This window comes from Tigriopus californicus, chromosome 10 (assembly GCF_007210705.1).
Source record: "Tigriopus californicus strain San Diego chromosome 10, Tcal_SD_v2.1, whole genome shotgun sequence".
NCBI classification, from domain to species: domain Eukaryota; kingdom Metazoa; phylum Arthropoda; class Copepoda; order Harpacticoida; family Harpacticidae; genus Tigriopus; species Tigriopus californicus.
Window position 1 is genome coordinate 840,141 of NC_081449.1, and position 19,658 is coordinate 859,798.

General features: G+C 43.1%; 4 protein-coding genes across 8 annotated transcripts in view; 1 reads left to right on the forward strand and 3 right to left on the reverse strand.

Moving 5' to 3' along the window:
* The window catches only part of LOC131887739 (formin-binding protein 1-like), a 26,961-nt gene extending 17,716 nt beyond the window's left edge, over positions 1-9,245 (forward strand). The window contains exons 3-12 of one of the 3 annotated variants that reach the window (XR_009374058.1): positions 4,754-4,804; positions 4,875-5,022; positions 5,429-5,686; positions 5,862-6,047; positions 6,192-6,431; positions 6,928-7,032; positions 7,114-7,269; positions 7,353-7,600; positions 7,660-7,761; positions 8,192-8,331. Coding sequence is in view for 2 of the 3 variants with exons in the window: in XM_059236406.1 (XP_059092389.1) it covers positions 4,754-4,804; positions 4,875-5,022; positions 5,429-5,686; positions 5,862-6,047; positions 6,192-6,431; positions 6,928-7,032; positions 7,114-7,269; positions 7,353-7,600; positions 8,192-8,403; positions 8,524-8,711 (1,792 nt within the window). In the remaining variant the exon portion in view is untranslated. Of the gene's footprint in view, positions 1-4,753; positions 4,805-4,874; positions 5,023-5,428; positions 5,687-5,861; positions 6,048-6,191; positions 6,432-6,927; positions 7,033-7,113; positions 7,270-7,352; positions 7,601-7,659; positions 7,762-8,191; positions 8,404-8,523 lie in introns of those variants that run through there. The other 2 variants (XM_059236406.1, XM_059236407.1) reach the window with 2 other exon arrangements.
* LOC131887744 (uncharacterized) lies at positions 276-2,671 on the reverse strand. Of its 2 annotated transcripts, none has more exons than XM_059236413.1 (5): positions 2,398-2,671; positions 1,914-2,114; positions 1,529-1,849; positions 1,226-1,397; positions 276-1,162 (listed from the first exon to the last, which is right to left on the reverse strand). In XM_059236413.1, exons 1-5 carry the CDS (start codon positions 2,483-2,485, stop codon positions 796-798), a joined length of 1,149 nt encoding a protein of 382 aa, XP_059092396.1. In that variant the 5' UTR covers positions 2,486-2,671; the 3' UTR covers positions 276-795. The 2 variants fall into 2 exon arrangements, with proteins under 2 accessions (XP_059092396.1, XP_059092395.1); XM_059236412.1 differs by having other exon boundaries at positions 1,520-1,849; positions 2,398-2,669.
* Positions 3,010-4,595, reverse strand: LOC131887745 (uncharacterized). 2 transcript variants are annotated; one of them, XM_059236415.1, is made up of 3 exons: positions 3,870-4,595; positions 3,528-3,730; positions 3,010-3,456 (listed from the first exon to the last, which is right to left on the reverse strand). In XM_059236415.1, exons 1-3 carry the CDS (start codon positions 3,925-3,927, stop codon positions 3,226-3,228), a joined length of 492 nt encoding a protein of 163 aa, XP_059092398.1. In that variant the 5' UTR covers positions 3,928-4,595; the 3' UTR covers positions 3,010-3,225. The 2 variants fall into 2 exon arrangements, with proteins under 2 accessions (XP_059092398.1, XP_059092397.1); XM_059236414.1 differs by having other exon boundaries at positions 3,528-3,733; positions 3,870-4,588.
* Positions 9,146-15,896, reverse strand: LOC131887741 (acrosin-like). Its single transcript, XM_059236408.1, has 9 exons — positions 15,594-15,896; positions 15,218-15,522; positions 13,808-14,052; positions 13,483-13,726; positions 13,254-13,408; positions 10,008-10,160; positions 9,798-9,921; positions 9,521-9,721; positions 9,146-9,455 (listed from the first exon to the last, which is right to left on the reverse strand). Exons 1-9 carry the CDS (start codon positions 15,650-15,652, stop codon positions 9,319-9,321), a joined length of 1,623 nt encoding a protein of 540 aa, XP_059092391.1. The 5' UTR covers positions 15,653-15,896; the 3' UTR covers positions 9,146-9,318.
* Positions 15,897-19,658: the final 3,762 nt, after the last annotated feature.

Consider the following 19,658-nt stretch of genomic DNA (forward strand, 5'->3'; position numbering starts at 1 on the left):
AAGAAAAATGGCCGAAAACATCTGGAGGTTCGGCTCAAACCTCGAATGGTGTTGTCCTTGTTCGAGTTAATCCGCTTAGAAAAATGGTGGAAATTAGATTTCACTTCTATCATCATGATTGCTTCCTGGACGGAAAGATGATATATGATTATGTCGAGACCCCGGTAGATTTAGGAGATACATGGATGAAATGGACTTTTAATTTCAACAAGACTCGTCTCCGACTCCTTTTCAGGATCAATACGATAACATCGCCACTCACACCCATAANGAGCGAGATCAACTGGACCGTCTTCATCTGGCTGTCGACTCTGACCCGATAAGACACAAAATTGCTGGTGCAATCCTCGCGAAGGACGCATGTACGTTCACAAATGCCCACTCGTTGGTTGCCATTGAGTGTGGCACAGTCCTGCTGACAAAAGTCCCTGAGACAAGTGCCTTGGTTGTTGTGCTCGAGTTCGTTCCATGGCACTGAACATTTCTCAAGGGTGTCGCAACCGTTGGCTAGTCGAATGACTTCATAAGTGTCGGTCATACCCAGAGTGATGGCACCACAATAGAGGGCCGACACCAAGGCGATCCCAAGGGATAAGAGTCCGATCACTTTACAAGTCCGTCGAACGGTTCGCTTGTTGCAAATGGGTTCTTCCTGAATCTCGTCTCGTGCAGCTTGAGCAGTCCTGATTTTCGAGACGTCGATCACTTGATTCGACTTGCCCCATCCTAGGAGGGTAGGCATCATTGGTTTTTGGTCAGAATGGGTCGATTCAGAATGGGTCGATTTTGATTGTTTTATGAGGTCACCCTGGTCTCGTCGACGGAAGTCATTGCCGACGTCTCCGGTGAAGACCAGTCCTCCCCCAAAGACTGGCCGAACTCCACGGGGCTCATGGTACTTTGGGGCGGGGCTGATTCGAAGCTGCTCAGCCGGAGGGATAGGGAGCGTGGGTTGGCGTGCACGAAAGCCTGTTCGATGACTTGTTGGTCCGGAATATTGAGCGTGGCCACCTCGCCTGGAGGCTCCGTAACGGACGTCGCGAACAAGGATTCCGGCGTTGCCTGATGAAGGTAGAGGGATTGTCTCGATGTCCATATGCAGGTTTGAGGTCGAGCGGCGAAGACAGCAGCCGCTGCACCCTCTGACGGATTGGAAAAGTACCTAGAGCACGAATGTTCCTTGAAATGGTTGCTCTATTTGATGGAGATTAATGCGATCACTCACCTCTCCAAGACTACCTCGCTTGACGAGCGTTGTCTCTGAACAGGTGCAGTTTGGGCTCGGCGTTGTTGAATGTCGGGATGCGAGATTGCATCTGACTGGTCCTGGTCGGTGTTAGGGCTACTTTCATCCTCTTCGTTCGCTTGAAACGTCAGTTCAAGAGTTTCGGAACGGCCTAAAAAGGGTATTCAAGAGAATTGGTCTTTTATCAGCTTTCCTGTTGAAAGGATACCTGCTCTCTTCTCGTGAAAGGATACTTAGGGCAAGAAGCGCTAGGATGATTTGAAGCATCCTTACCTGAATTACCTTCTGGGAACAATTCCACGTAAGTGGGAGGTGGTGGCGGATATAAGCTGGCTCGGCGACCGTTGGTTCGATACTGCTGATCAATGCCGCCAGAATCTCGAGGATGTGTATTGTGCCCAGGAGAGTTTGGAAGAATCCTTAATCTACCAGCTTTCCACTCACAGCAGCACTGAAGGGAGATGGCACATTGGACCACGCAACAGCGTCGATCTCCGCATGAGTTGGCAAAAACCCGCAGACAGAAGGTCAACAAACTCAGGAGGAAGATGGTCAAGGTAATCAATGCGATTACTTTACCCAATGGATCACCGGTAGGAGACACTAAAAGGAAACCTGTTGAGATCGAGGTTGGATGGTAGGGGCACAAATTATTGGGATAAGCTACCTCGGTAGGGAAGTTTACTACAGATCCCATATCGGCATTCCATAGAGTCGCCACATGGCATCGTTTCATTGCAAGTGATGCAAGGTTGAAGTCGCCGGCAATGGTGTCCTTTCCAGAGCATGCAACGGGTGCAATTATCTCGCAAGTGTTCCTGGATCAAGAGCCCGTTCTCGTTCTCGGGATTGTCTTCAGCTTCAAACTCTGGAAGGAATGCATCGTTCTGTGCCAATATTTGGGTGTAACCGTTCGACGTTGTTTACATAATGGACCGTGTCCCACTTTTGGGTTGATGGTGATGGAAGAATGCCCATGATTGTTGGCCTGACCTCAATACTCAATTCTAGTAGCTTACTCGAGCACTCTCAATTAAGCTCTCAAGTCTCAAGGGCTCTTGATGGTGGTGGATAAACGCTGCCAAAAGGCTTCGCTCTCTAATAGCCATAAATAGTTGAATATGAAAGTGAGGCAGCTGTTTTTGACTCACCTTGTTCGTCGATATCTTGAGCTAGGATTGATTCTAAGTAAAATGATCCAAAGAATCCTAGCCACAAAATGGTCGTTCGATAGCGCATTGCGTTTTAAAACCATGGCGTAAAATCCTGGATCATTCTCCAATTGGACCCATTTGCTGCTTTCGTAATGATCGTTTACACCTGCCCATCGTTGTGCCTGCCTCGTCCCAGGGAGGGAAGGAAAGCTCCTCTTTACTTCTAAAGAGACCCATATTTGGACCAGGGCTGAACCATAGACAGCCTTGGGGGCTGGAATGAAAAAAAAAAACTCGAAGGCTCGAATCATGTCAGGATTTCTTACACACTTATGTGCTTTTGAGTGTGTGCCAATGCCCATGATAAATATGTTAAAGGGAGACAACCTTTGAGGCCGTGATGCCTTTTTGTTAGCTTAGGTGCAGTCCCGAGGGGCGACCATTTCTGGCCATCCATTGATCTGTCTGACGTCGGAATAAGTAATTGGTTATGAGACCAAATGACGACCTCCCTCTGAGACGAGGCCACATGGATTACTACAATGAGTTATAGGCCTCCTTCAATACCTGTTTGAAATCTCTTGGAATCGACGAAAAGAAAGCCCCTCGTGAAGACATGTCATTTATTCGAAACTCGTCGCAAGACGTATGATGATTTTTTGATGATACGGGGACTTTTTATATCGATTGATTTTGGCACATGCTGCCGATATCAAATGGCAACACTGTTTGGGGAAAAAAATCATTCAGATCTTGGTTTGTACTTTGCATTATTGCTTGGAACACGCTTGTGTTGTAAATGGTTTGATGCTCTTTATCACAGACTCAAAATCTTGTCATCTCATCGTTCTTGTTGGCAATAGTAGACGGTGTGACTCGCGATGTGTTGCTCATACTGCGATATTTCTGTCTCCGCGTCTCCGCCTCGCTCTCGCTCTGGCTCTTTTGAAGGCCTTGTTCCAAATGTGTGATCAAACGCTTGTCCCGTGGGTGAGCGAACCGTTTGGACCACGCGCAATCGGGATGGAGGCAGATGCATCCCATCACCGTGCAAAGCTATTGAACAACAGAAACAGAACCTTAGAATGTGAAACCTATGACTTAAGGATCAGTGTTGTCAAAAATACCGTCAGCACCAATCCGATGAGGGTACTGGCCACGATCCATCCTTGTATGCCTGTGCTCTCGCCCAGATTCATGCATTGGTTGTTCACACACAGCTCGTACAGGGACAGACAATCCAACGCCCTTTGGCAGGATCTCGGGAAGGTTCGGGTCACCGCTTGGCAACACTGGAGTTCTCCCCACAGCACCACTCCCCAATGAAAGCCTGCTGAAAGAGTAAGGTCACACCCGACACTTTAATCAAAGTCTGCTTGAATTGAACTGTAAATTCAAACTGCAACTGTTTGGGGGCTTCCAAATCGATAAGCTTTTCAAATAAATGAGTGTGATGAATGATGATGTACCTGTGGTGTGGTAGATGACCTCGAAGTTTGGCACCCACGACCGCAATAATGATTTCATGAAGGGCAGTCTTGATTGCCCGTGGACGCACAACCCACACTCATACACTCACTCACTCACTCGAGTTTCTTCAGAGGTGTTCCACTTTCATGCCTGGCCACAAATTTGAGTTCATGCTTCGTTTCCCTCAATGATTTAGGAGTACTGTATAATTCCTGCTGAACAGATTCGCTCTCCTAATGAATCACAAATCAGAATCGGAACCTCGCTCTCTCGATCCTCGTGGTGGTGGTGGTGAGGAGGCTCTGTCGAATCTAGAACCGCTCTCCACTTCCATGTTCCCAAGGCTCTCCTCTGTTTCCAGCATTCGGTGGCAGATTGACAGATTGGCTCACTCACAGACTGACAGACAGACTGACAGACAGACTGACTGACTGACTGAATATCCAACATACTCCGTACTTGAGTGAATGCAAAGGTGACAAAGAGAAAGGCAACGTCGACAAACCTCATTGTATGGCGAATATGTGGTTCCTCGCGTGCTTCAGCTAAGCTCACTTCACTGGCTTGTTGCATTCACAAACGGAAAAGAGCTTCCTTCGGGCACTACTCCACTCTGAACAAAAATGTCACACGTACTCGAGCATATCCTCCGTCAACCAGATTCGAATGATGATTTCAAAGCGAAGAACCAAGCCCATACGGCTGGGGGTTCTAGATAAAAATCCGGCTTTCGCCACAAACTGGAGCGAGAGAAAGAGACCTTGCTCGAAGGTATACTTTACTGCTCTCTACCCCTTGTTTATACAGTATACCTAATGCACAGGCAAACATGACAAATCCGTGAGAGTCAATAGCATAAAAAAGCTTTTCTCGTTCTTTTCAGGCGCCTTGTCAAACAATTCGTACCGAGGAAAAAGGAAGAGGAAGATTACCAGTAAGCGTTAAACTGAATGCTAAACCGGGACATATCATTGGATCATGACGATTTACTTGCTTTTCTTTAGATTTACGTACACTAAGGCCTACAAGAATCTGCTCAATGAGTTAGGAGATCAAGCCGGTCAGCACGAGCTGATCGCAGAGACGTTGAGCTCGCAAGTGGTACAAGAGCTGGCATCCCTAGTCAAACAACTGAAGGATGACCGACGAAAAGTGAGTGGGAAAACGAATGATTTTTTCTTGATTTATTCAGTTGAGGCGCCGGATCATAATTCATAACCAAGGCTTTGTGGTTTTCATGGCAAAAGCATGCTCTGTGAATGCTTGCGGTTCAAGAAACAAACTCCGATCAAGTATTCAAGGCATTTCCAGAATCCCACAAAGGACGTAAGAGTAAAAGGGGCAATACCTCTCAATAGTTTTTGAGGCTTTTTATTTTGCGGTGACTGAATTGGTCCTAAATGTAAATATGAAACTGCACATGCATATCGAACTTGTTAAGACATCCTTGATACAAGGTGGTTTTCACACAGGCCAGTTCTTTAGTTCTTGGCTCGTAAAACGGCAGACACCTGTTCAGTATCCAATGGGATAAGAATGATCTCCGTCGTTCTTGCAGCATCTTACGGAAGGAGCCCGCATTCAAGCCCAATTGCAGTCGTCCTTGACGTTTTTGGGCAAAACCAAGGAGAAATATGAAAAGGCTTTCGGGGCATCGGAACGAGCCTTGGACGCCTATCAGAAAGCGGATGCTGACTTGAATTTGTCGCGAGCCGAGGTCGAAAAGCAAAGAATGAATTCCACCATAAAAAGTCAGCAATGCGACGACGCAAAAAACGAGTATGCCAACCAACTCCAAAAAGCCAATGAATCTCAGGTACGTAGGTGGATTGACAAATTGAAATGAAATGCCAAGTGAGCATGATATTTTCTTTTGCTCGGGTCACGCTGAGCAATTAGTAATTAGTAGCACGTGAAGTATCGATTTGCACGCGCATTTATCGGGACCGACTTTTCCTCATTTAATGCGAATATTGATCATTTCCTTCCAGACAAAATACTATCAGCATCTGCTTCCCACCGTGTTCCAAAATCTCCAGGACCTAGATGAGAAGCGAATCAAATGCATCCAAAATTTTATCCTGAAATCAGTGCAATCAGAGAAGGATGTGCTTCCCATTGTCAACCAATGCCTTGAAGGCATGGAAAAATGTGCAGAAGAGATCGATGAAGCCGAGGTTAGAGAGTTTCTAGGTTAATGTTTTGAATGAATTCATCTTGAAGAGCTGCGTAACCCCCACAGGTTGCGTGACCTGAGCTCAAGTGTTCCGACATTTTGCGCTCTCTCCTAAGTGATTTATTCATTTCTTGGAAACTTTCAGGACACACGAATGGTTATAGAGCGGTACAAATCAGGATTCATTCCTCCCAGCGATATTCCGTTTGAGGATTTGAGCAATGCTGAGACCTCATCTGTGAATGGATCCATGAACTCCATCGGGCACAACAGCTCGATTCCGGCGATTCCGGGTTCGGTGGAGAAGAAAACCATCTTGGGAACCATTACAGGAGGTCGTGTGAAGAAGCGGAGTGGCCTTTTGGGACTTTTTGCGAATAATAAGGTAAGAGAAACTGTATTGCATAAGTCTCTTCAAGAGTATGCATATGCATTACTACATACTGAAGTAGAAATGACTCGTAAAAGAGAGAGTCACTATCCTTAACCCAGTAATCCTCGTCTTTCCAATGTCCTGCTCCTCCACTCTTACACCTATTCCTTCTCCCTGCTCATTGTAACCCTTAGAATCCTCCTCCACCTATTGGTCCATTGTCTCCTCAATTAATATCCTTCTCAAGACTGTAGTCCTATACGATGCTTTATTGCCTATCTGACTGATTTTTGTTTCCTCTTTCTCTTTCATTTATTTTAACACATTTTCATCCAACTCTGGTCACTTCTTTTGGATTCCTATTCATGTAAGTACTACGACTACTGTATTTATTTTGAAGCTCTCTTCATTACGATTTAGTTACTCTTTTTGCCAGCCGCTAATTCTAAACGTTCTGGGTTTTTTTTTCATACCAATAAGAGACTAACTTGCTCATCTATATCTACAGGGCTCGCAAAATAACTTGACATCGGAAAAGGAGGATTTCTCAGATTTGCCACCAAATCAGCGAAAAAAGAAACTCCAGCAGAAAATTGATGAGCTCAATGGCAAGGTATGTGAGAACAAACCAGGAATCCTTGATGTAAAGCTCCCCTCTTGCCTAACGACAGACAATAATATTCTTTTGATACAGGTTTGTCAAGAAACCGCCGCCAGAGATGGCTTGATGAAAATGAAACAAGTCTACGAAGGCAATCCCGCTTTGGGCGATCCGATGTCCATTCAAGGACAACTGAGTGAAAATGGGCATAAATTGGACAAACTCAGAGCCGAGCTCAAAAAGTTCCAGGTAACGAAAGATCGCACTATGTTGCAATCTACTTTAATCAAATGCAAACCATATTCTCTACAAATTAAATCTTGCCCCTCTAGGGATACTTGGACGAGATGGAAGGGAGGATCTCGAGCTCCCCTGGAAACACACTAACACCCAATTCCCGAAAGAACTCGAACGGAACAATAATCTCGTCTAACCATGTGGTCAATAATTCCTCGCCGAATCGGCGAAGTTCCGTCTCAGATGGGGCCGAGTCTTTGAGTCGGAGTGCTTCAGACTCGAGTGTATCAAACCCGTCGTTGAACCACAACAAAGCTATGAACACACCTTTACACAGTCAGGGGTAAGACTACTTAGCATTGCTTACTGGACTCGTTGGACCCAAAGACGTTTTCATACTAGGTCTTCGGAGAAAAACTGAGAGCCCATCAGGAAGGTCACTTGTAGGATCTTGAGCCCAGTTTCAAAGCCTTCGGCCAAAGATGAGTCGAGCAACCCAAAGAGGTATTGATTGGATTGCGAGAACAAGCATTGAGCCAGGAACACTTTCATTTCGATTGCATTGATTGTCCCCAAATTTCGAGAGCCAACGAGGGCGTGACTTCGGTTTCTTAGGTGTCTCGAATTGGTTTTCTTTTGGAATGTTTGTTTTTGATCACATGTTACACTGACACAAACACACTTTATTGCATGGTAGTAGACGGTTTCAGAAGCCTCGTAGAGAAGGTGCTTTTTCCCAATGTCCAGAATTTTTGTCACTTAATGATACTGCACTGCCGTGAAAACTAATCTCCCGAGTACTTCGCCCGGTCGACTGTAGTCGCCGGTTCAAATGTTTGTGGAATATACAGATCAGTCTTTATTCTTCGTACCTTCCCGCCCCCCCCACATCGTCGCCGAATTATCTAATTTTGATAAGTTGTCTGTTTTCTAGCAACTCAAATAGCCCTGAGTCCGGCATTGTCATGAGTGGAAATCACCATCATGGTGAAAGCGGGAGTGATAGTATGGATGGCTATGGAGGCGACATGCTCGTGAGAGTGGTCGAAGGACAAGACGGACTAGGTGATCACAACGAGGATGAGTTCTTTGACGCTGAACCCCTGCCCGTGTTGGGACGATGTAAAGCTCTATATCCATTTGAAGGTAAACCCATCACGTAGTGTCATGTAAAGATTGGCTCCCCAATGATTTCTTGTATGTATATGAATCTTTGTACGTATATGAATTGAGATGTGATGCATGTTTTTCCTCGTCGATTTTCAGTTACAAGTGAAGGCAGCATCCGAATGACTGAGAATGAAGATCTCTGGGTCATTGAGGCCGATCAAGGCGATGGATGGACCCGAGTTCGTCGGATCAATATATCCGCGCTAGATCCAATGCCTGAAGGATTCGTTCCTTCCACGTACATCGAAGTGACGGAAATGTTTTCCGTGCCTCACCCTGTTTAAAAGCGACAGGACTTCTTCCATCCGCTGATACCATTGGTAATCATTATGATGATGATGATGAAGAAGATGTTGATTAATCAAGAAAAATCGCGTTTGTTTAAACCTCCCACCTTCCACCTCCCAGTATCAACAACAGTTCTCGGCAAACGAGGCCTCCCTATTAGATAGCTCTCCCAATGACAGATAATTTTTTGAGTGGGATCATTTTGAGATCCAACCATAGAAAAAACGAGTGACCGACCAGCAATGAGCAATCAACAACTCGTAATAATCAAGTCGATTCCCCACCTTGGAGAAGAGGGACAAAATGCACCGTCTGGCGTGTCTCTTGCAATCTGTCCCGCCCCTTAATGGGTTAATGATGAAGATCATGATGATGAAGATGATGATGATGATGATGATGATCGGTGACTGACAAGCAAACAATACGGAGAGGGATGGGACGAAATTTTCCTATTGTGTATTTCATTGACCTTTTGTTCTCCAATTCAATCAAAGTCATTGCCATTCAGAATAAAGTTATTCAAAGAGAAATGTAGGTACGTTCATTACTATCACAGTCGATTCAGTTTGGAAAGGTGGTGGAATAGCAGGGAATCCTCATCGCTTAGCCACAAAACGAGAGGCCTAAAAGTTGTCCACCCGCATAACATAATGCGGCTCGAAGGCACAGATTGGCATGGGGGGGGTTGTCTGCGGCACAACAATCCCCTGATTGGTTACAAGTGACGTCCAGACCATACACTAGAATTGCAATCAGTTTGGATGATTAGCCGTAATCGGCATGGGGCCATGTGTTTCAGGCTTACGGTTTAACGTGACATATTCCTCGTATTTAACGTTATCCAAGTACTCCTTGAAGTAGAAACTCAGATTGCAGGGTTTATGGCAATCCTTGATCGGGTCGGATGCCAAGTTTCCTTTACAAGGATTGTCCAGGGCCTCGCACAAGTCAGTCTCCTCCGTGGCAGTGCAAAAACCCTTATCACAATGGGCCAAAATACCTTGAACTAAAAGGGAAGAACAGGGTGAAGAATATCGGATCTCCAAAGACACAGAGTAACAATGGCAACCGAAATGACTCACTCTTATAAAGCCCGGGCTCTTCCAAGTCATTCACATTGGAGCACGTCAGATCGCAAACCTCTCCATTGGCTCCATTTGAGCCGGGTTTGGAAGTGCTTGAGGATGCTCCATTGCAACCTTCAGGCTGAAAGGCAAGGGCAAAAGAAGACAATGAGATCAAATCCTGATAGGCATGAACCGGATGCAAACTCGTTAATCCATTTGTAATACTTGTATGGTCTCTCGGATGAAGGGTAGAAATTGATTGACCCTGGTGTACACGCCAGCAAAATTCTTTTTGGCACAATCTATGCCGTATGACACGATCCCGGCCACAGCGCAACGACCGTTCTCCTCGATTAAAAGTGGGCCCCCACTATCGCCCTAAGGAACAGAAACATTCATATCAGGAATGGGAAGGAAACAATGGGTCATTATTGCCTTTGACTTTGAGGAGCTTCAGGTATCCTTCAAAATATAAGACCCCCAATTTTTCAACAGATTTATTGACAGCTCAGTCGGCATTTTTAGACGAAGAATAGGAAATGATACTTATATAAATTGGAAGAACCAAGGAAAAATGAAACTGATTTTTGAGGATATTTGTGTTTAGCTCAATATCCCAAAACTATCCTCCCGAAAAAGCGAAAAATACTTTTTTTAAAACGCCCCAAGCTGGTCAGCAGGATAGCATCTGCTTCCAACCAGGCACTTATTACTTAATAATCTAATAGGAAGTTGCGCACCGTTGAAAATAGTGTTAAATGTCTGCCGAAACCGACGCTCTCTATGAAGAGAAGAAAGTAGTTAAGTCCACAATCGCCCCCTTCGAATACAGAGACAGATCTGTCCACGAACCAAAGCTTATTATAACAGTTATGCTTGGTGATCAATTTTCTTAAGTGTTTACCTCTCCTATAAAATTGCAAAATATATCAACTGACAATAACCCCAATGGTTCGAGTGCTTTCCATATAAAGACATAGGATGCATTAACTGCGATTAAAGACTTGAAAGTGTCTAGCTCGCCAAGTCCTGATGGAGTGACATCGCAATTCTTAATGAAATGCTTCACGGTCCTGGCTCCATGTTTTGCCTATCTAATGAGATCCATTCTGGACAAGGGAGAATTTCCTTCGTCTCTTAGAGTGGCACACGTCATACCCATATTCAAGGGGGTGATAAATCCAACCCAGCCAATTATCGACCTATATTACTTACGTCTAATGTTGTCAAGGTTCTTGAAAACATCATGCAGGCTAAACTTGTGCACTATCTAGATAACAATGACATTATAACCTCGGGGCAACATGTCTTCCGCTTTCGGAACAATACGATTACGAAACTGATCTTGCATTCTAATAATATTATAACAAAATTGCAGACTCATGACTCGGCGGATGTGGTAAATCTAAATTTTGAGAGGGCCTTCGACAAAGTGAACTAGGGCTCTTACTCCATTGTTTAGTTTGACGGGAAAGTGTTAAGTTTCATGGAGTTTTTTTTAAAGAGCGTAAGCAATATATTAGAGTGGATAATAAGCTAAGTAACGTTTCAAATGTACTATCTGGTGTATCACAAGGCAACATCCTTGGGCCTATACTCTTTATCGATTTTGTAACGCCACTACTGCATCTAGCAACAAGCTCCACTATTGGTTGTTATGCAGATGACACCAAGTTGGTATATGGAAGAACGGATGATTGCATTTTGCACTTCAGGATTGGAAGACGATTTGAAAAATATATATTCATGTAGATGAGTATCGGTAAATGATATGGCTTTTAATGGTAATCGATTAAGTCTTATGACATTCGGTAACATCCCCTCAGGTTCAAAATACTTAAACAGTGGGGGAAATCCCATTGAGCAACTTGGGTCAGTAAAAGATCTGGGAGCGATTATTCAGGATCCGGGGAAAATCCAATGGGCACATCTACTATTGGGAGAGTCGAAAACAGTTAAGACTTTATAATCCTCNATAGAGTGGCACACGTCATACCCATATTCAAGGGGGTGATAAATCCAACCCAGCCAATTATCGACCTATATTACTTACGTTTAATGTTGTCAAAGTTCTTGAAAACATCATGCAGGCTAAACTTGTGCACTATCTAGATAACAATGACATTATAACCTCGGGCAACATGTCTTCCGCTTTCGGAACAGTACGATTACGAAACTGATCTTGCATTCTAATAATACTATAACAAAATTGCAGACTCATGACTCGGTGGAAATCTAAATTTTGAAAGCGCCTTCGACAAAGTGAACTAGGGCTCTTACTCCATTGTTTAGTTTGACGGGAAAGTGTTAAGTTTCATAGGGTTTTTTTTAAAGAGCGTAAGCAATATATTAGAGTGGATAATAAGCTAAGTAACGTTTCAAATGTACTATCTGGTGTACCACAAGGCAACATCCTTGGGCCTATACTCTTTATCGATTTTGTAACGCCACTACTGCATCCAGCAACAAGCTCCACTATTGGTTGTTATGCAGATGACACCAAGTTGGTATATGGAAGAACGGATGATTGCACTTTGCACTTCGGGATTGGAAGACGATTTGAAAAATATATATTCATGTAGATGAGTATCGGTAAATGATATGGCTTTTAATGGTAATCGATTAAGTCTTATGACATTCGGTAACATCCCCTGAGGTTCAAAATACTTAGACAGTGGGGGAAATCCCATTGAGCAACTTGGGTCAGTAAAAGATCTGGGAGCGATTATTCAGGATCCGGGAAAATCCAATGGGCACCTCTGCTATTGGGAGAGTCGAAAACAGTTAAGGCTTTATAATCCTCAACGAAGATTTGAATGATATCTTACTTTATATGTTTTTAACTGCTTTCACAAACGATGCCCGAATCCGGGAATAAATTTTAACGAGAATGACCGGAGGGGTATAACGTGTGATGTGAGAGTACAGTCTAGTCATAATGAAACTAGACTAGTCAAAACCATGAAATCCTCGTTTTATTCCATAAAGAGCTCCTAGCCTAGGTAATCTTTTACCCTCCTGGCTTTGACAATTCTACATATTAGATAATGCAATGTCATCTTTTAAAGCCGACTTTGATAAGTTTTTTAACACAATTCCAAACCAGCCTTTTACCTATAAGGCTTATCTCGAGCTGCCAATTCTAATTCATTGCCAGATCAGATATTTTACCGTGCTTGACCTTGCCCATTATCCCGTCGGTAATTCATGTCTTTTAATCTTTTACCGAGGATGTCATTCCTTGTATCAGTGGAAAATCCGAAAACCGTTTGAAAAGAAACCCCCAAACCGGTTTCCCTCATTGAAACTTGAGTTACTAACCCGTGACAAAGTGAATCAAACCTCTGGTGGGGGTATGTTACAAATTTGACACTCACGTGGATACAGTAGTTTTAAATGAATATGAAATGTGCAATGGAAAAATGATGGTCCACCACCCCTTCGTTTCAAATTGAGCTTAAGCTCGCTTACCTGACAAGCATCAACTCCCAAAGCATATGCGCACATTTTGGTGCTTGGGATTAGATTATTTGCAGGCAAACCCGATCCCTTGCGGCATTTCCGATCCCGAGAGCTTAAAATTTGCACCTTTCCCTCCTTTAAAATAGGCGACACGTTGTTCTTGGCTGAAAACAAATGGGCAATTTGAACATTTCTAAAGGCATTCTGTAATACAGAAGAAAGTGTTTTCATTACTGACATCCACTTGTGCTGCCCCAACCACTAATAATTCCCCATTGACCCACGTACAGGTTTTTGGCGTTTTGGGGCAAACACGCGGGTTGGATTTGATCCGAAAATTTTACTGGACGCGCTAATCGAATAAGGGCAATGTCGTTCTCAATCAAATTTGGGATGTAATCGGAGTTCAAGACGATCTTGTCGATTTCTTCATCGCCAGCGGCCTTCAAATTGTTTGGCATTTTCTCAGAACCGAATCGAACCTGAGGATCGGATGACAAAACATTCTATTCGTAATTTGGGTGAGGACCGAAAATTTCTCCTTGAAATTAGAGGCATCTAACCTTAATGTTGGTTCGAACCTTGCTGCAAGATGATTGCAAGCAATGCATAGCTGTCAATATCCATCGATGATTTAACAAGGTCCCACCACACATAAAGCATCCCTTGTCACAACCCTCGCCACAGAGATGAAGAAAGACCTGCCAAGGTTGCCGGGCGGCATCTGGGACCTGGATGCCCCCAATGATTCTTTCTGAAACTGGATTGCACGAGTCTGTGCCGAAAAGGGATTGACCGCAAGAAACATCTATAAAAAGGGATTAACTAGTATAGTATAGTGATTATCTGAACACAATGCTAGCTTAGGGGGAGAATGTATAAGAAGAATTAAGTACGTGGGTCTCATTGGCCCAGGAATTTGGGAACTCTGCTTTTGAAGTGGTTGAGCGAGTCAGATTGCTTCACAATCTCTAAAAAAAACTGTCGACATCATTCTTAAGATGCTCAAGTAACATGCACTAACAGTGGTGCTCTTGTTTCAAAAATAGATGAGCACATTTTTCATGTTCAACAGCAATTCCCGTTTAAGCATTCGTCTGTTGATGTCAGCCCATTTTTGGGGGAGATCATTGGCGAAATGTTCAATTCCTTTGATAATCTTGAAAATTGAAAATTCGGGTTGGCTTAGGACCAGTCTCATATGAAAAAGAACGCAATGCATCTGCTCGATTCCGAAATGTCCATTCAAGACCCTTGACCTAGACCATTGCAAGCCAATCAGGGAATCCTCAAGGTCGACCCCGAGCAAGGGGCATTTGACGCTGATTGAAGGAACGAAACACTCTCCGGATGGTCGGTATTAGATGGCCAAATGATCTAATGACCCTTCTGCAGCTTTAGTTCTTCATGCAGAGCACATTCATCGATGCTTGTATCTCGGTTCCCAGTGCTTTACCTGATCGAATACTACTTGTTTCTACCAAGCTTTTCATTTTCCTTTGTTCTTTTTTCGGTTCCCCTTTATTAATCTGAAGAACATTCTATGCTTTCGTCCCCGCATTTCTGATTTTGCCAGGAAAGATGCAGATTCTTTTTAAAGAATGTTTACAGCACTCGAACGAAGATCTTGTCCTATTTTATGCAGGATGATAAATGCTTCTTGACATTTAATTTAGACGAAGCACGCCTTTTTCGCATGGAAAAAGATATATTTTTGCAATGTTATTCACTGTTCTGATACATTATAAAATTTGATATTGGATCGATTAAATTGGTGTCAGAATTATGTTGTTCACCAACGAATGTGAATGTTTGCCTATGTAGAAATCCTACAATTTTTCTTCAACATATTTATTAATGCATCAGTTCTGAGATTAGGATCATAAAAGAACGTTTACCCGACAAAAGAGTGATAATAAGTATCACATGAAGTTGGTAGGAAGAAATAGATGCATTTGATTGGAAACTCTTACCGCATGATTCTGGTGTCGGAATGGATGGCGTGTTGTTGTCTCGTACATTGACAATTCGGTCGTTTACGTTCTTAGAAAGCCGGGCAAATTTATAGTTTATGTGGATCTTGTCATGTTCAAGTACAAGATCCTCTGCAGAATCCACGAGATGGGCCAGGTCTGAGGTCTTTTTCCACAACTCAACCTCGAATTTGACCATCTTGATCGTGGATAAACGAATTCCACGGTTTTTGTCCGGCAGCAATCGTCCCAAGGGAGATTGTTCCAACCAATTCCAAACATCCGTAATTTCCAAACTGTCGCACCTGTAATTGGAACAGCCAACACTATGCTTTATGAGATTTGACCAATTTAGAATACAATAAGTTTGTCTCACTTGTTCCACGTCAAAAGTGTTAAAAGTATCAATATTTCGGGGACCCGAGCTGACTTCATCTTGTTGTATCTGGCTCAGTTTCTACACCTTTGGCATTTTCTCTCCCAATCGATGCAATGTGAAAAATTGACTCATTTGCAAAATGTTGCACTTGAAGCTGGGAATGCGAGGCCTTAGGAAACTGGGGCCTTTTTCGTCGGTGACGTACTTCCCCGCATGTGATTTCAAAACGAGATCAATTAGGAAGCCAGGAATTTTATATGTGAAGCACAGGAGATGTAGAAGGAATAACGAACGTGGATTGTTGAATAGAATAGTACTGAATTGTATTGGATTCTATAGGTACGTACGCGTGGAATGGATCTCGTACAAGTGCGTGGTGGTCTTAACATGCGGATCACGGAATCGTTGGCCATATTCTAGAGTTCTGACTCTAAACACTTGCTCTCTCCCATCCCTTTCCAGCCATGAACTATTCAGTTGGGAAGGAGGTTCAATGTCAAATTTGAGTATTACGCATTGTCAGACCTTTGATGTGTGTTTATTGTTTATTGTGAAACTACACAAGGCACCAAGAGATGATGATAGAAGAGTAATGGTGATTACATAACTGTAACTGTGATGAATTAGATTTAAATTCAGAGTCGATTTTCATCAATCATTCTTTACTGCATGTAACTGTAACATATCAGCACTATTTGCACCCTCTTTGCTAGTAAATTTGTTGAATCCACAAATTCGACGTAGACATTGTTTCACACCAGCTCCTTATTCTTTTTTGGTTTGTTTTTTTTCACGGGCTTTTCTTACCGCTACAGGGAATGTAATCCCTAGTACCATTAAAATGAGAGGTTCTAATTCGTCTATTTATATCCTTTGAATCTTTATAACATATTTGATCTACCAACGAGTTTGGATTGGCAAATGGCCATGTAAGGCTGATCTGGAATGCTACTAAACAACATTTGTCCAAGTCTGACTCAAAAGTTGTCACTGGATCAATTTGTACATACTCCCTAGGAATATCAAAAGGAAGTGCATTGAACAGAGAAGGAGCCCGAGAAAGAAGAGAGTTGGACTTCAAAGTTCGAACTAGCCTGGATTCTCGAGGACTTGAAGGTGCTCTCAAAACGCACATTAAGCCTCTACAGTCATTAAAATTGACCCTAAATCATGGGTTGGGACAAAGCTCATGAATGCTTTTTAAAAATAATCTTTATTGCGACTCTTGGTCGTGTCATGGCGAAAAAATAACTATAAAATAAAATATGACGTATAGACATTATACGGAGGTTTGTTGATAAAACAAGAAAAATGTCAAGAAGGTAAAAGCAATGAAATAGTTGACTAGAAAGTGATATCACAATGAGTATGAATAGAATTGGTTGAATGCATATGAAAAAAGGGAAGAGGGGGGAGTCACAGACAGTACAAACACAGTAATGTAAAGGCAAATGATGAAATTCTTGGCTATTGCAGAGTAGAGGATGGGCCAGATTGAACAGATCTTTTGTCAGCTCCCGTCGTTGGTGGCATTTGGCCGGGGGCCGGGCAAAGGTACGTGACCGCCAATACTCCGAAGAGATGTTGGGCCAAGGGCAATAAGGTGTAAGCAAATCCTTGACCGGGAAGGACAGCTTGTGTCCGGACATCACCCCCCGAAAGGTCAAGTTCCCAACACTGTTGGACACTAACCTTGCCAGCCCGATGGTGAGGGGCTCGGTTTTGCATAGAAAATGAGTCCGTACATTGTTGGCATATTAGGGCACGCACAGGTATCGTTTGAGGAACTTGGTGAAGGTGGCATCGGCGGATATGAGAGCGGATTGGGCGGAGTTGGGGAGCCAAAGGTGAAGACCGTAGAGGAAAATTGGAGTGATGTAGGTCCGGAAGAGTTGAAGAACTGTTGGAAGGGAAGATTCTTGATGGGAAGTCTTTTGTAAATGTATCCGATCCTGGCCCTGGCTTTGACTATTGGTGATTTGAGATGGTTGGTGAAGGAGAGTTGAGTTGAGAATGTGAAACCGACATAATAATAGTTATTGACGATTTCAATCGGACTATTGTGTGTATGGAAGGAGCTGGGAGGCAGACGACCTTTATGGAAAACCATGGCCTTTGTCTTGATGGTGTTGACTTGAAGGCAGTTCTCTTGGCAATAACCCTGGAGGGCATTGATGGCATTTTGCAATTCCACGGCTGAATTAGACAAGAGAACCAGGTCGTCGGCATATGTATTGAAGATATTGTACAGGAAAATGGTTGATGGTGGGGCTTTGGTGTGTGAGGGCCTCAGGCAGGTCGGATACATAAAGATTGAAAAGAATTGGCGATGGTAATATCAGATACCGTTCGTACCTTCTCTGAACACTGTATAGTCCCAACTTGTTGCATCTCTCCTAATACGAGAGCTCTCTCTTACCTTTTATGTTCCTAGTGAAACATTTATGGACTTGTTCAATTTTTTCAAACCTGCTGAACTCATTGGAGCCCAAATAGGTGAACCATATATTCAAGATGTGGCCGAACAATCGACCTGTTGAGAGTTAACATCGTGATACTATCTCTGGACTTCAACGTGCGATCGATCTAGATCCCGCAACAATTCTATTCGAAATTTACAAAGCTCGATCTGTTCCACTACCTCTTCTTTTCATGACCAACATCAAGTTGGATCGAGAATTGAATTAGGATGATCATCGAGCTCATGGAAGGGACCTTTGGATTTTGTGCCATCCCAAAGTCGTTGCCAAAAGAGCCATGGGAGTGTTCACTTGACTGTAGATCTCAGAATGGATCTCAGCACTTAGAAATTAAAAACTTTTGCATCGCAGAATGGCTACTCCGGCACTGGGGTTATAACCTATGGAAAAGGCAATCATAGTTCACGACGCCCCTTTAATTTCTCGGCTGCGCCCGCCTGTTGGAGCAAGAAACCGATTTTCCTATTCATATTTAAAGGGGCGAAGATTTTATTTGTAGCTTTAAAGTTTAAGGATTTTGTAACCAAAACAAATAATGCCATTCTATGTAAAAACAAACTATGTAACTTGAAATGGCCAAGAACAATAATGAAATATTTGGCCCCTGGGCAGGGGGTCTGTCCGGAACTTTGGACAAATATTGATCCAAATGGGTTTTGGAGGAGCTCAAAGGTAGGTTTAAAAGAAGTCAAATAATAAAAAAAAAAGATTATTAGGTTTAGACAAAAAGAAAATTCCACCAAACAGAAGAAATTCGAGTTTTGCCAATCGAAGATCACCTGAATGTGATTCCAAGTTGGTGGGGATGGAATCGAGATGGATCCAGGAAAAGTGGAATATGCCAATTACAATTGCTGAAGCTTTAAAGGTCGACTCTATAATACATAGGGCGAGGTATAATCCTCACCTCCTGAAATTTGGTTCCGCTCCACTCAAGAGGGCCCATTTCGTCTCGCTAAAATAGCCCTGCGGGGTCGCCACCTCGGAAGTAAATCGTTTTTGGCGCAATGATTCATCATCTGGCCAAGCTTCCTCAAGCTGAAAAATCCACATGCTTAACACTTTCGGACTAGTTATGTATCGGATTCGGATTGGATTGAGGGAACACTGGCGTATTCGGAGGATAAGATCAGAATCCTGCTGTTTCTTATGACTTGGAAGTTTACCCTATTCTTTGCTTCTTTGCTTGTGGAGGGGGGTTACTTTTTATTGAGTGGTGATTAGAGAAGGACAGGGTGTGTAAAAAGAGTCACTTAACACACATATATTTACACAGTTAACCTTCTTTTGTACTTTGATCTTCAAAGAAAATCTTTGATCAAATGGAACACGTAAGTCCAGGTGTGATACAGTTTAGATTATTTCTTTCAATTCTAAATCATTAAGATTTGGTTCTTGTGAATTATGTGTTGATAAATTCGAATGGATAGGGTAAACCATCAAAGTATAGTAAACAGTAGTGACACTCAGAGTAGTACTGTGGAACGAATTCGACAGAGCCTCCGAATCCCATTAGAATTGTAATTGTAAATGTTTTGGTTTGATCTGAAAAACTTTAGCTTTTGTATTGGGGGGGGGGATC